We start from the raw sequence: 12,428 nt of genomic DNA, 5'->3' as shown, positions 1-12,428 counted from the left end.
ATTCTCAGTCCTGTCTTAGTTGTGAGCATCCTCCTACATGAGAGGAAGCATTTCTTTCCACTGGAGAATGGTCGAGGCAGAGCCTACTTGCTTTCTTAATTTGCTTTATGAGGAGCTGGAGAAGGGTACTTAGGTGTAGTTACGAACTTTCTTTTCCACTCTTCTGTTCATCCATGCCGTGTCACTTCTCTCTCACATCCCTGTGATCAGCTCTCATACCCCTAACTCCACCATGGCTTCCCTTCTTCCCCCCACACAGTCCTGACCTGATCAGCAGTGCAGTAGTTCCTTCCTGGGCTCTTCCTAAAGCCTGTAATTTGGGGTAGAGATTTCTCCTCTCCATAAATGGTCAGTCCTATTTTGCACAGAACTCTTTAGCTGGCATCACTGTTATTAGATCCATTAAGCCATTCTGCTATGGATGCTCTTGACCCTATACAGAACTTCATCCAAATAGTGCTGTGCTTTTTAAAAAGTTTTGAATGTGTTCCCAGATGTTCTGCTCACTCTACTCGCCCATAAAGTGTTTAGTGAACACAAACTCACTGTATTTGCTCACGTGCATCAGCATTGAAACCCTTTGGAATCAACCTGTAATTGTTGTGGAGTCTCTCTTAGTTGGGCTCCTACCTTCCTGCTGTTAGCCTCAAGAGATGTTCTGAAGCACAGAACATACCTGCTACACATTTTCTTTCCGGAAACTTCAGATACCCTCTCAGATCTGACTATACCCAGAATGTCTTCAACAAGTAAGAAGGTTTATACATCTAATCTGGAATATACTCTGTGTGTGTGAGTGTTTGTATTTACGTTTTTGCTTGTGGAAGGCAAGAGGCTGGGGGGTTGAGTTTCTACAGAGAAACTAAAGGTTGCTTCCAAAATACAAAAGTTTGTGTATGTGGGGAAGTTTTTTTGAAGGTATGTTACCTGCTACCTGGTGATGAGGAACCAAGATGAGAAATCCCACACTTCTATCCTAGGGAGCATTAACAATTACACTAAGAAATTTTTGGGTGAAGCACATGCAAAATAGTGCTCCTTATTGCGTGTGCTGAATTTCAGCTGAAGAACAGAAATCAGTGTTAGTGCACTTCTTACGGAATCAATGATTGGAGCTGGGGTGTGAGCAGAAGATGAGCTTCACCTCCATGAAAGGGTCTGGTCAGCCAGAGTTCTGCCTGTGTCCTTTTCCTGAAAGGTAGAGGAAAGCTGTGCACAGGATCCTTATGGTGGTGATGTGACCCATCATACATTTACTGGGGGAAAAAACAGAGACTTGAAGAGAAGACGTCAAAAAAACCCAGACATGTGAAAATGAAACTTTTAAGTTTATTATTCCATATGTTTAATGCAGAGTTAATGGTGCTAGGACAGCATAGAGACTGAGGAAAGGGAGGTGAGGGAGGAAGGTGCTACTTGCATAAATAAGGGGACAGGGCTGGAAGAAGTTACATGCGTACAAGGAGCAAACATTCTACGTGATCTTTTCAGACACCACAAGGATAAGTCATCTGTAGCTAAGGGAGGCAGGAGAGGCATCTGACAGTCATATCAGCAGAGGGATACAGCAGCGCCCATCTCAGTCCACGTTTGGTTAAAGTCTCTTTCTAGACTGGAATATGCACTGGACAGTCCCACAAAGGTCTCTGTGATCAATTGGCAGGAGTCATCTTTTCCTGCAGTGAGTTTTGTGCCAGTTCACTCCCTGGCATGACAAACCACCCCAGTCCTGAAGGTGACAAAGGAGAAGCAAGCAGACTGTCCTCAGGTGTTGGACTGAAAAAGGAGATTAGTCTGACTGGGAGAGCTGGTTGCTTTGAGTTTGAAACCCAAAGGGGAAAATAGATTCCTTTGCACCTAAATAGGCTTCTTTACACCCATCCAAGATTGGGCCTGTATCTACCTTGCTTAAAGCCACAGGAGTATCTTTCCATCCTCAGTGTAGATGGGAGAGAGGTGTTGACTGACTGGGAGACATGATGAACAAATGAGTGGGGACACAGATCCCATCAGCCTGGGTTTGGAGTGGGGGTTCAAAGAGTACTGGAATCACCTCAGGGTGTTGACAAGTGCATAGTAGCTTTCTTGGTGCCTCTTCATTTCAGGAAGGCACAGTCAAACATGGAAGAGCAAGGACCAAGTTTGCTTACAGGTTGTTTGGGATTCTGAAGAGATTAGAAAAGACTGAGAGGCCAGAAATGCCCGACATAAATGAATGATACAGAGTAATTTTAAGAAAAGAGGATTCACCCACAACACCATAGTGATTCACTGGTCCTTCCCCACCTCTCCTCCACCTCCATTCATGAACACACATGTGCACACAGGCTGTAATATGAGTTACACTAAGACTGACAACGCTGTTCCCAAGTCCCATGCACTGTTCAGGCAAGGCTTAAAATCCCCATGCTGGAAAAAGTGTAAGATTAAACAGAGACAGGATGGAGAGAGGAGGTGGGGAGAAAAGCTAGGGTGCAGCTGTGGAAATCAGCAGGGAAGCAGGTGTAGGTTGGTCTTCCAAGTGGTTCAAGATTCATGCACGTGTGAATCTTAGGCAGGACTGCTGCACGATGCTGATTGCAAGGAAGCCGTCCATGCCATCCTCCCTACTGCTCCTCTTACAAATTCACCAAGGCTGAGCAACCACCCTTCACTTGCGGTAGGTGACAAAGTGCTTGCCATTGTAGCCTGTTGGAAACACTTGCTAACTCCCTGGAGCAATCTGGGGAGGGGAAGGAAAGGACAGTCTCTCTCATTGTACAGTCCATGGTGCACACAAAACCCACCACAGACCAGTCACTCCATGTCTAGAATCCTCCTCATCTAGAAGGCCAATAAGGTGTGGCAAGCCAGTCGTGTGGCCTGCATGAAAGTGGTAAAGGGCGAAAGGACGATAAACCTTCCTCAAGGCGGGTGTGCCAATGATAGCTGGGGTCAAGAAAGGCACTTCGGTATACTCAGTGCATTCTGGTGACTGGATGGGCACTGAGTGACCTTGGAGTTCAGAGGCTCTTCTGCCTGTGCTGATTCTTCGGAGCCTTTCCATCGCTGCTTCGGTCACCGTTTCCCATTCCCTATGGTCTGGAGAGAGTCGTGTACACAGGCTGTTCCCAATGTGTGGGGCTATGGGACTGTGGCACAGAGGGTGCAGGGTCAGAGATGGCAGTGTAAAGGGGACGTTGAGAAGGTCCCATATAGGAGAAGGCAGAGTAAAGGCCAGAGGCTTGAGTGGAATGGCTGTAGTAGGGTCCCGAGGGCTGGTGGTCCGGGTAGTCAAACTGTGGCCTGGAGATGGAGGGAAAGGCCGAACCGTAGTGGGGCAGACTCAGGGATGTGTAAGCTATCTGGGAGGTGGAGGGCTGGTCAGTGTAATGACCTCCAGGGGTGGACCCCTCTGTTTTCACCTGGGCCTTGGAATCCACCACTGATGAGGTGGCAGTGGACAAGGAGACTCCATGCTGCTTGGAGATCCAGGCAGAGTGTCCACTGGCTGCAGCCAGGGCGCTCCCAAGGCCATAGCCAGCAGCCGCCGCTGCCGCATAGCCCCCGACATGGCCTGGGTGGCCGGCGTGTCCGTTGGGCGGCAGGTATTGGTCAAATTCATTGACATCAAAGGTCTCCATGTTGGACATCACTTCATGGCTGATCTCCCCAATGTCCACATTGCCAAAGTCAATGTGTGGCTTTCCCCCTTCCCCAAGGGAACGCCCTTCCCGTTTGGAGTCGGCTTTGCCTGCCTGCAGCTCGGTCTTAGGAGTGGTAGGCGGTGTGGGGGGCCCGTGGCTCTGACCTGCAATGTGAAGAACATTTTGAGGAGGAAAGAGAGAGAAGAGGTGAGTTACTGCTTTATGCCTGGCTCTATACATAACTCTGTTCTTCCCAGTATGCCAACAGCTGTCTGGTTGGAGACTTCAGTGGAGGGAGAAAGAAATAGCCTAAACCAAACCTTTTTATGTCATCTTGTGGAAAAAAGGGAGGGTGCAACGAGACCAGAAGAATGCAAGTGCCTACAAAACTCAGGCACGTCCCAGAACTGCTGACACCAGCAGAGCTTGTTGGGTCAAACTCTGTGCAAGGTCTGAGCCCCCTTGCCAAGGCTTTCACCATGATGACTTGTCTTTTTTGAGCCTCTGAGTTGACTGTAGCTAAGAGATCAATAGATTCACAGAGACCTGGGACTCACCTGAGGAGTGTTCTGGATGACCATCAGACATGGGCGACCCTTCACCGGGATGCCTGTGATCCAGGTGGGCGTTCTTGTAGTGGGCCTGGATGGCAGCAGCCCCGCCAGCATCCCCCTCCACCTGGCCTTCACCCTCACCCTGTGTGGCCTTGCCGTTTTTCCGCCGACGGGGCTGGTACTTGTAATCAGGATGGTCCTTCTTGTGCTGCATCCTCAGCCGCTCTGCCTCTTCGATAAAGGGCCGCTTGTCGCTTTCATTCAGCAGCCTGCAGAGACCAAGGTGGTCAAGAGGAGAAGAGGGGAAGGAGTGGGGCAGATATGTCAGAAAAAAAACACCTATACACAGCACTATGGGACACAGCGTGTAAATCCAAATGCCAGGGTGTTGCCCCACTGAGGGTACTTCCCAGAACAACAGGAAAAGCTTGGAGTGTTTCAGTGGAGACAGTAATGTTTTCCTCCTACTCATTATTATTCCTTAGGCTCTGACACTGGTTGGTGCTAGTGTTGGGTCCCCCTTCCCCACCTGTGTGATGCTTCTCACCTCAGTAAGTTTAACACCCTCTCTTATATCACCAAAGGGCAAAGCACAGCCTTTCATAGCTGTGTAAAATAAGGTTGGACGAGCTGCTTTCAAAAACCTTGTGCAAATTAAGGGCAGTTGGGATCATCCTTTGGACAAAGGTAGAGTGGCACACCATCACTACCTGTAGTGTTGCCTTCCCCATGACTCTTGCTCTTCCCCAGACTCTGTTCCAGGTTAACCTCCCACTCTTCCGTAGGCTCTACTCCAAGTTTGAGACTCCACTGAGCAAAAATGGCAGCAATTGGTGTTGGCTCCACAGTATCCATGTTGTTGTCTGGAGCTTGCTAGGCCTTTAATCATGTTGCAATATCCTAGAAGGGACTCAAAGAAATTTTGGAAGGGGCAGAAACAGTGTATTCTGCTATTGCTGTAGCTCCTGCTCACCTCAGACATGGATAATGCAAAAGGCTGAAGCACAAAGGGCCAGCCTTTTTTGAACTCGGCCAAGCAGTTGTGAAAAATTTAGCCGCTATGTTGCTAGCCTTGTAGAAATAGATGAGCTTTGGTCTCTGGATGAAAGGCACTGCAGAAATGTAAGCTCATTCTCTGTATTCCTGCCAGATCATGAGCTGCTCTAGTTTAAGATAGGCTCTCCAAGGAAATGGTGAAGTGCACAGGAAGGATGGCTCAGAGCACTTGAAGATGAGATCAAACTCATAGCTCAAGGCTTCAGCAGCGTTTCAGCCAGAAGCACTTCAATTTCATTTTATGGTTTTCCTCCTCAAATATTCTTGTGACTTAAGGTCATTCTACATCCAGCCAAAAACCAGCGCTCTCAGAAGTGACCAGTCTTCCCATGACTGGGAATTCTCCACAGCTGTTAAGGAATAGCAGGGCTCACAAATAGCAAAAAAAAATTTCATTTGTTATGTCCCCAGCAAAATAACTACATGGGATGGGACTTTGGCAGCACCTTGGCACCCCTGTAGCCCTTTGCACTAAAATGTGACCAATTCTGTTAAACTGTAGGCTCTGAGGAAGATATAGAGGCCTGAACGGGCCCAAAAAACTGAAGATGAAGAGGAGGCATGGCTCGAGGAAAACACGGGTAAGTCTGGTGGGGGATCAAAGAGGGGACCAGCAAGTAATGGGTTGGTTCCTAAGCACCCACTTTCCTCCTGCTCCTTGTGCATCCCCTCATCTGGCAGCCAGAAGGTGTGTGGCACGGGCTGGAGCCCATCATAGTGCTGACCTGGGTTCACTCCGGGCAGCCTAAGCAGGTCGCGGCCACACACCACATTCCTCCACTGCCTTAATCCCGGAGATTAAAGCAATTGAGCCACCATGAATCCAACACCAGCTTTCCTGTCTCCCTCCTGCCACCGTATACCACACTCACACGTCCTGGAGGGCTCTAATCCCTCAGCCTGTGCTGCTCCAGACAGCTCTCCAAGGGCCAGCCCTTGTAGTTATCGTGGACTGGGAGTGACCTTGCCTTGGCAAAACTTTGATCCTTGCAGAACTTGGGATATGGAGAATAGAGGCAAAACCTGCAAAGCTCAACCTCTGAAATCCATCTTGTGTATGGTGTGAACCAGAGCTGCTGGAGGCTATGCAGGAGTCAGATCCCTGCCCTGTGAGCTATGTTCAAGTGCCTCATCTCCTCTCCCCTTGACAGCAGCCCACGGGCAGTGCCACCAGCAGGACAGAGGTAAGTCCACTCCCTGCATCTTTGCCTTCTGGTCTCTAAGGCTGCCTGCTCCCTCCTCCCTCCTGTCGGGATCAGAACTCAAATCGGCTTTAGCAAAGTGAAACTGGTGCGAGCAGGCAAAGGCCAGGAGATTTGGGGGGATTTGGATTTCACTTGCTTCCTGCCCTCCCCCTCCTGCCCTCATGGTCCCCAGGCCATAATGCAAAGGAATCTCGCACGGGCAGAGAAGTTATGGATCACAGAGCAATGCCCTTCATGGGGCTTATCCGAACCCGACACTAAATGCTCACCCCCGAGCTGAGGGGAGAGGGGCAAGCATCCAGCGCCGCACTCTGGGAAGAGAAAGAAGGGCTAAAATCTTTCTGCCCACCTCTTGCAGCCTCCCCTTCTGCTGCCTGGCATTGCGCCGCTCTGCGTGCCAGGCACCTTGGCTCAGCCAGAGGCCCGACCCTGTGCTGGGACTCAGCTGGCAATGAGTCAGTGCGGTGATGGGGTTGGGCACTGGGGCTGATGCAAGGCAAGGGCTGGCTGGGAGCAGAAAGCAGCCAGGCAGGCTCTCTCCTACGGGTCCACGGCCCTAGATTTTGTGCACGTGAACCAACTCCCTGGGTGCTGCCTACCCTCATGCAAAGATACCCTCATTGGGGACCCTTGCTCCTCCCTATTAAGTCTTCCTCCCCTTCTTCCCTTGTCTCTCTTGTTTTCCGCCCTAGAGGTGGTGCTGGCTGGCATTTTGGCTAATAGTCATGCTGACATTTTCAGCAGCCAGCCTCCATTTGAGATCTGCTCCCTGTCCCACACTGGGGAAGGAAAGCATCCTAGGAGAGATTTCCTGACCATGAAGCACAGAAACATTCCCTTCAGTTTTAGTACCTCCCATTTGGTGTCTGCACCCATGAAACGCCCTAAGCAGGTACAGACTTTGGAAGGTGAATGCCCCTTAGCACCACATTTGGGATCAGGTGCGTAGTGTGGCCATCAGGGCATATCCTTTCGAATAAGGACTGGGGCCTATAGGGGACATGGTGGTGGCACTGAGATGGAGCGTATTCTGGGCTTGAAAAAAAAGCCCAGGCCATTGCATCCCATTTTGCAGAGGGGCACATGGGATGGCACTGAGGTTACCGCTCCATCTGCTAGCTGCCTCTCAAGATTTCCCAGCCCCTTTCAGTGACGATTGCTGGGGACATGCTCAGTTTAACAGTGGTCTGCAGGCAGTCTCTGTGCTCAACTGCATTTGCCTCTCTGCCTTACATGCCCTTTGTCTGTATAAGGTCAGAGCAGCCTGCATGGAAATAGTAGTAACCCACATTTTCCAGAGTTACAAGCCATGGCTGTAGGGTTTGGGTGGCCACCCTGTAGGGGTGAGCCAGGGCCCTTTGCAGGGCCCTGTCAAAAGTTTTGACCCTTGTCAAAAGTTTGAGACCAAGCCATCCAGAAAAAATTGTGGCTGCTTGCAGTTGTACTGATGTGTAGGAGCTATACATGTGGGACAGTGTAGATAATAGCAGTGAGAACAGTGTAAATAGTGGCAGCGGGAACCTCAGTGGAAGAAGACCCAACCATGCCATGGCTGGAAGGCAAGTCTCCGGGCTACTACCCTTATAGCCTTTGGGCTACCTTCCCTGGAGTTTTGTGGCTGGTATTTTTCCCCAGCCTCACAGAAAGACACACACATGAGGTCCTACCGAGGCCAGACACTGCCTGTACCCACAACCCAGCTTACTCTGCTCTGGCACAGCTTAGAGAACCTCAGCCTGCACTCAGAACACTCAGAGGGGAGACATTCAGCAAAGCACCCAGGTGGCAAACTCAGCAGCACACAAGAACACCAGGCCTGACCCCACAAACTTCTCCTGGCTGTACAGTGCCCTAAGAAACACCGGGACCTTGACCATTGTCCAGCAGCAGTGTCCTACTGTTCTGAGTCTCATGCGGCCAGCAGCGGGAGCCATGCCCTTGGAGCAGGGAGGCAGCTGGGTGCATGGACATTTGGTGGCTATGTCTCCCTGCACTCTGAATGCAATACCTGTGGAGTAGTGCTGCTCTGCTATATTTTCAAGGAAAATGCAGTGTCTGGAAGGAGACTATTTCTCTAACATCTGGCAATATTTTGCAGTAGAGGAATGATACCTTGAAATCAACATTTTTGGAACAAAAAAGCTGGATTCTACACACACAAACACACACACACACACACACACACACACACACACACACACACACACACTCACACACTCACTCCTTTCAGCACAGCTTCACAGTCCAGAGGCTGGCAGCAGAGCCCCAGGTGGGAGCGAGTGCCATGATAAAGGGAAGGGAAGGCAGAGGGGGTCAAAGCAGGAAATTGCATCAGATTAGACACTTGCAATCAACAGCCTGCCTTTGACTTCCCAAAGAAATCTCTTTTCTGGGGTTACACTAAGCAATGAGGAGTCACGGTAAATGGGCTAACATAGCAGAGGCACAATCTAATGCCCAAGGGGTTGGTCCCTTGCAAGCAAGGAGGTTTGAAGCCAAAATTAAAAGACCTCACCATCAGCTGCTATACGGAGTATGTTTTGCTTCTGCTTGGAAGAATGTCTCCCGGCCCACCCAAGACTGAGGGCTTCCTCTATGAAATGCTGTCAGGGCGGGAGAGAGAATGAGCCTTGGTTTGCGTTGGTTGGTGCAAGGCAGTGGACTGTGCTGGGCACTTGTGTCAGTAAGTGTTGGTAACTGTTTGGTGGGGTTATAGGCAGAGACTGGCAGATGGGATGGAAGTGGCACGGCCAGCCGCACACGTTTGGCTTGGGCACGACAGCTCTCTGCACACTCACGGGCCAGCTGCAATCAGGGCAGCCCATCAGTCTTCTGGAGGAAGGAGCAGAGGGTACGTCAAGGACCCAGGATCCGCACTAAGACAAAATGAAAATGGCCACACAAACGGATGGGGCCAGAAGGACAAGCGTGTGTGTGCTGGCAAGAAGGGAGGGCATTTCTCTGGGTGCAAAGGGAGATTCAGCTCATTTGCAAAGAGAGATGTGGCTCATTTGAGTCAGCATATTCCAAGAGAGCCTGCTAAGTCTGGGACTGTTGTAGGTCTCTTCCTTGCTGCTAAGCCTCATACCCCACTTTCTAGCCAGGTCTCTCCTTACCCATCTTGCTGAACCTGCATGACCTGCAAAAACTGAGACCATCCTGGGAAGGATGGATGTGGGGCTCTGACTGCCTGTCTCTCTTCCCCTGACCTTCATCCTCAGCTGTAACTTGGTTTCCCTCTTGCTTTGTGGCACTGCTCAGAAATGAAACCCTGCTGGCGCTGGGACCTGAGTTCAAACAGGCTTGAGGCAGACACCAGTGACTTAGGGCTTAAGTCTTAAGCTCAGCCCATTTCCTGCTATGCACAACTTGGCCCAGCAGGGAGGGTAAGCCAAGAAAACGAGATCTCCAGGCAGTCAGGCAGGGGAGGACCAGAATTGTCCTGGCTGGGAACAACAGGGAAACTTAGTGGGAAACACATGAAAAGGTCTGCCTCCTAGGATAGAGGAGAGCTCTGCTGAGGAATCCTTCACTACATTCAACCACTACTCTTGCTCCAGTCAATGTCTATGCTCCCCATAGAGAAGGAAAGTTCCCCATAGAGAAGGAAAGTCCCCTCAAGTGAAATGCATTCCATGCCGCTAAGTCTCCATCCTTCCACATGACCGCACAGTCCTCCACAGGACACCTCCGGACCTCAGCCCTCACACATCCCACTCCGCCGCTTGCTCTTACCTCCAAAGCTTCCCCAAGGTCTTACTGAGCTCAGCATTGTGGAGGTGCGGGTACTGGTCAGCCAACTTCCTCCGGGCAGCCTGTGCCCAGACCATGAAGGCATTCATGGGCCGCTTGACGTGGGGTTTGCTCTTGTTACTTCCATTGACCCGGACAGGCATGGGCACCAGGGTCCAGTCATAGCCACTCAGTACCTGGCTGACCGCCTCACGGATGCACACCGGGAACTTGTCATCATCTGCCTCTGTGTCTTGCTGTTCCTTCTTGACCTTCCCCATCTCCCCGTTCCCAGAACCAGTGAGATGTGGGGAGTTTTCTGACGCCATGGAGGGTCCTGGCGAGAGACAGTGGTGGTCTTCAGAGCCCACTGGGCTCATCTCCACCTCTGAAAGGTCTTGGTCATCAGCCATTGTTGATCTCGAGCCTTCTCTCTTCCTTCTCGCTGTCCTTCTTCTCACTGGGGAGGGGAGGAAGGAAGAAAAAAAACAAAGGAAAGAAAGGAAAGAGCGGGGAAAAGAGAAAAGGAGAAGCAACCACCAAAGCTGAAAGGTACTCCAAGTTCTCTGAAGAGCTGACCACGAGTCAGGGGCTGTTCACTAAAAGCGCAAGCAAAGCAATTGCCATGCACACCGCAAAACCCGTGATCGATGGGGGTGGGGATGGGTCGGGGCCCCTGATTAATTGGCATATTGCTCCCTATCTCTGCAATTGTGTGGAACTGACATATGCAGAAGGGCCTACAGCAAAAGGGATAAGGAAGGTTGGGGACCTGAAAGGAGAGAGACACAGACCATCCTGCCTGGGCATAGCACCCTACAGGGGAGTGGGATATGGGGGACAGCCACAAAACTTGTGTGGGGAAGTGCTCCTTTCTTTCAAAGATGTACAATGAAATTCCCAGGGGGAGGCATGAGAGGGGAAGCGCCAACACGGTATTGATAAGTCAGAAGGGACCTATATTCCAGCTGCCAGGGAATCTGAGCGGGTGGTACCACCGTGAAGGGAATCAGCCCAGGCCCTGGGTCCAGACTCAGAGACCCTGATCCCAACTATAGGAAAGTGCTTCTGTGGGAACACCTCATCCCTCACCCTCCTCTTGCAGCTGATAAACCAAAGGCTTAAAATACATCTACACTTCATCCATACACACACTCCTGTCCATGTGTATATACGCATATACATACTCACATCATGCATATATCTATAAATATACAGATACAAACAACCCCAAATTTAACTTTGAGACAAGCCAAAGCTTTGGGTTGCCTGCCCCACACACTCCGCCTCTCTCCTTCTGTCTGTAGTCACCTCTAAAAGTCCCTGCTGCCATGCAGCAATTTCCCCCTGGAGAAAGAAACACTCTAAAAATAAAGGCCTTGCTATCCTCCCCACTCAGGAATTAAAAAAAAAATAGAGAAGAAGAAAGAAATAAAAAAGAAAAAATAAAGAAGCACTAGAAAAGCATGCCCCTGACTTAACTGAAGAAAAAAGCCAGTCTAGAGCAAGGGCGGCTATCCCTCTAGTTTCAGAGGGCAACACAGACTTTCGTTGGGGAAAATGAAAAAAGTAAGAGAAAGTAGGGGGGGGAAAGCGCGAACAAACGTGTGCGCGTGTGCAAGCGAGCTCAGGTAGGAAAACTTACATTGCTGGCCGATGTGCCGGGCAAATCCTGCGAGGGCTGTGATTTGTATCCCAATAGTCCCCCTGTTCTCCCTCCCAGCCCCAGCGGCGTCGGGGCGTGCAGCACAGGGAGGCTCTCAAGCGAGTGCCATTCCTGGAGGGAGGCTTGGTTTTTACTAATACCCCGGCTGGATGTCTCTAGCTGGCTTTGCTGCTTAGCACCGGGGGAGGGAAGGGCGGAAGGTGGAGCCAAGCACTCCTCAGAGCCAGAATACAGTCGGTCAGGGGCAGCGGGGAGGGGATGCAAGCAGCCCCCCACCCCACCTCAGTCACCAGCACGTTCCCTGCTTTCCGTGGTGCCAGCCTCTTCACTTGAACTGCTGGCATTGGGCTGCTCTCGGTGGCATGACCACCCCAGAGATGGTGCTGGAAGATTCCCCCCTGAGAAGCTGGGGTGGTGGGATGCTGGAAGGGATCTAGGTGGTTTGAGGAGGTGGCTGTGCATCCCCAGGACAGGAGTCCCACACTTTTTCCCTGATAGCATGGTTACTCCTGAGGGATCTAGTGCTCCCCATGTGCTAAATGAGTCCCCAGTCCTTGTCACAGAGTCTCATGAGGACCCTGCTGTGCTG

General features: G+C 50.8%; 1 protein-coding gene across 1 annotated transcript; it reads right to left on the bottom strand.

The window, feature by feature from the left end:
• Positions 1–1,307: 1,307 nt before the first annotated feature.
• On the bottom strand, positions 1,308–11,981 carry SOX10 (SRY-box transcription factor 10). The gene is made up of 4 exons (XM_027715123.2): positions 11,819–11,981; positions 10,177–10,633; positions 4,184–4,449; positions 1,308–3,790 (listed from the first exon to the last, which is right to left on the bottom strand). Exons 2-4 carry the CDS (start codon positions 10,584–10,586, stop codon positions 3,075–3,077), a joined length of 1,392 nt encoding a protein of 463 aa, XP_027570924.1. The 5' UTR covers positions 10,587–10,633; positions 11,819–11,981; the 3' UTR covers positions 1,308–3,074.
• Positions 11,982–12,428: the final 447 nt, after the last annotated feature.

Source organism: Pipra filicauda, unplaced genomic scaffold (assembly GCF_003945595.2).
Source record: "Pipra filicauda isolate LSUMZ 115617 unplaced genomic scaffold, ASM394559v2 scaffold384_size681814_pilon, whole genome shotgun sequence".
Lineage (NCBI taxonomy): Eukaryota > Metazoa > Chordata > Aves > Passeriformes > Pipridae > Pipra > Pipra filicauda.
Note: the sequence above shows the minus strand (reverse complement) of the source record. Positions and strands in the feature narration are given on the sequence as shown.

Bases quoted from the DNA above. Each gene is read 5' to 3' on its own strand.
- SOX10 (XM_027715123.2), bottom strand. From the start codon at position 10,586: ATGGCTGATGACCAAGACCTTTCAGAGGTGGAGATGAGCCCAGTGGGC. The intron at 4,450-10,176 runs GTAAGAGCAAGC...TGGTCTCTGCAG, and splicing joins ACCTTGGGGAAGCTTTGGAG to GCTGCTGAATGAAAGCGACA. The intron at 3,791-4,183 runs GTGAGTCCCAGG...TTCACATTGCAG, and splicing joins TCATCCAGAACACTCCTCAG to GTCAGAGCCACGGGCCCCCC.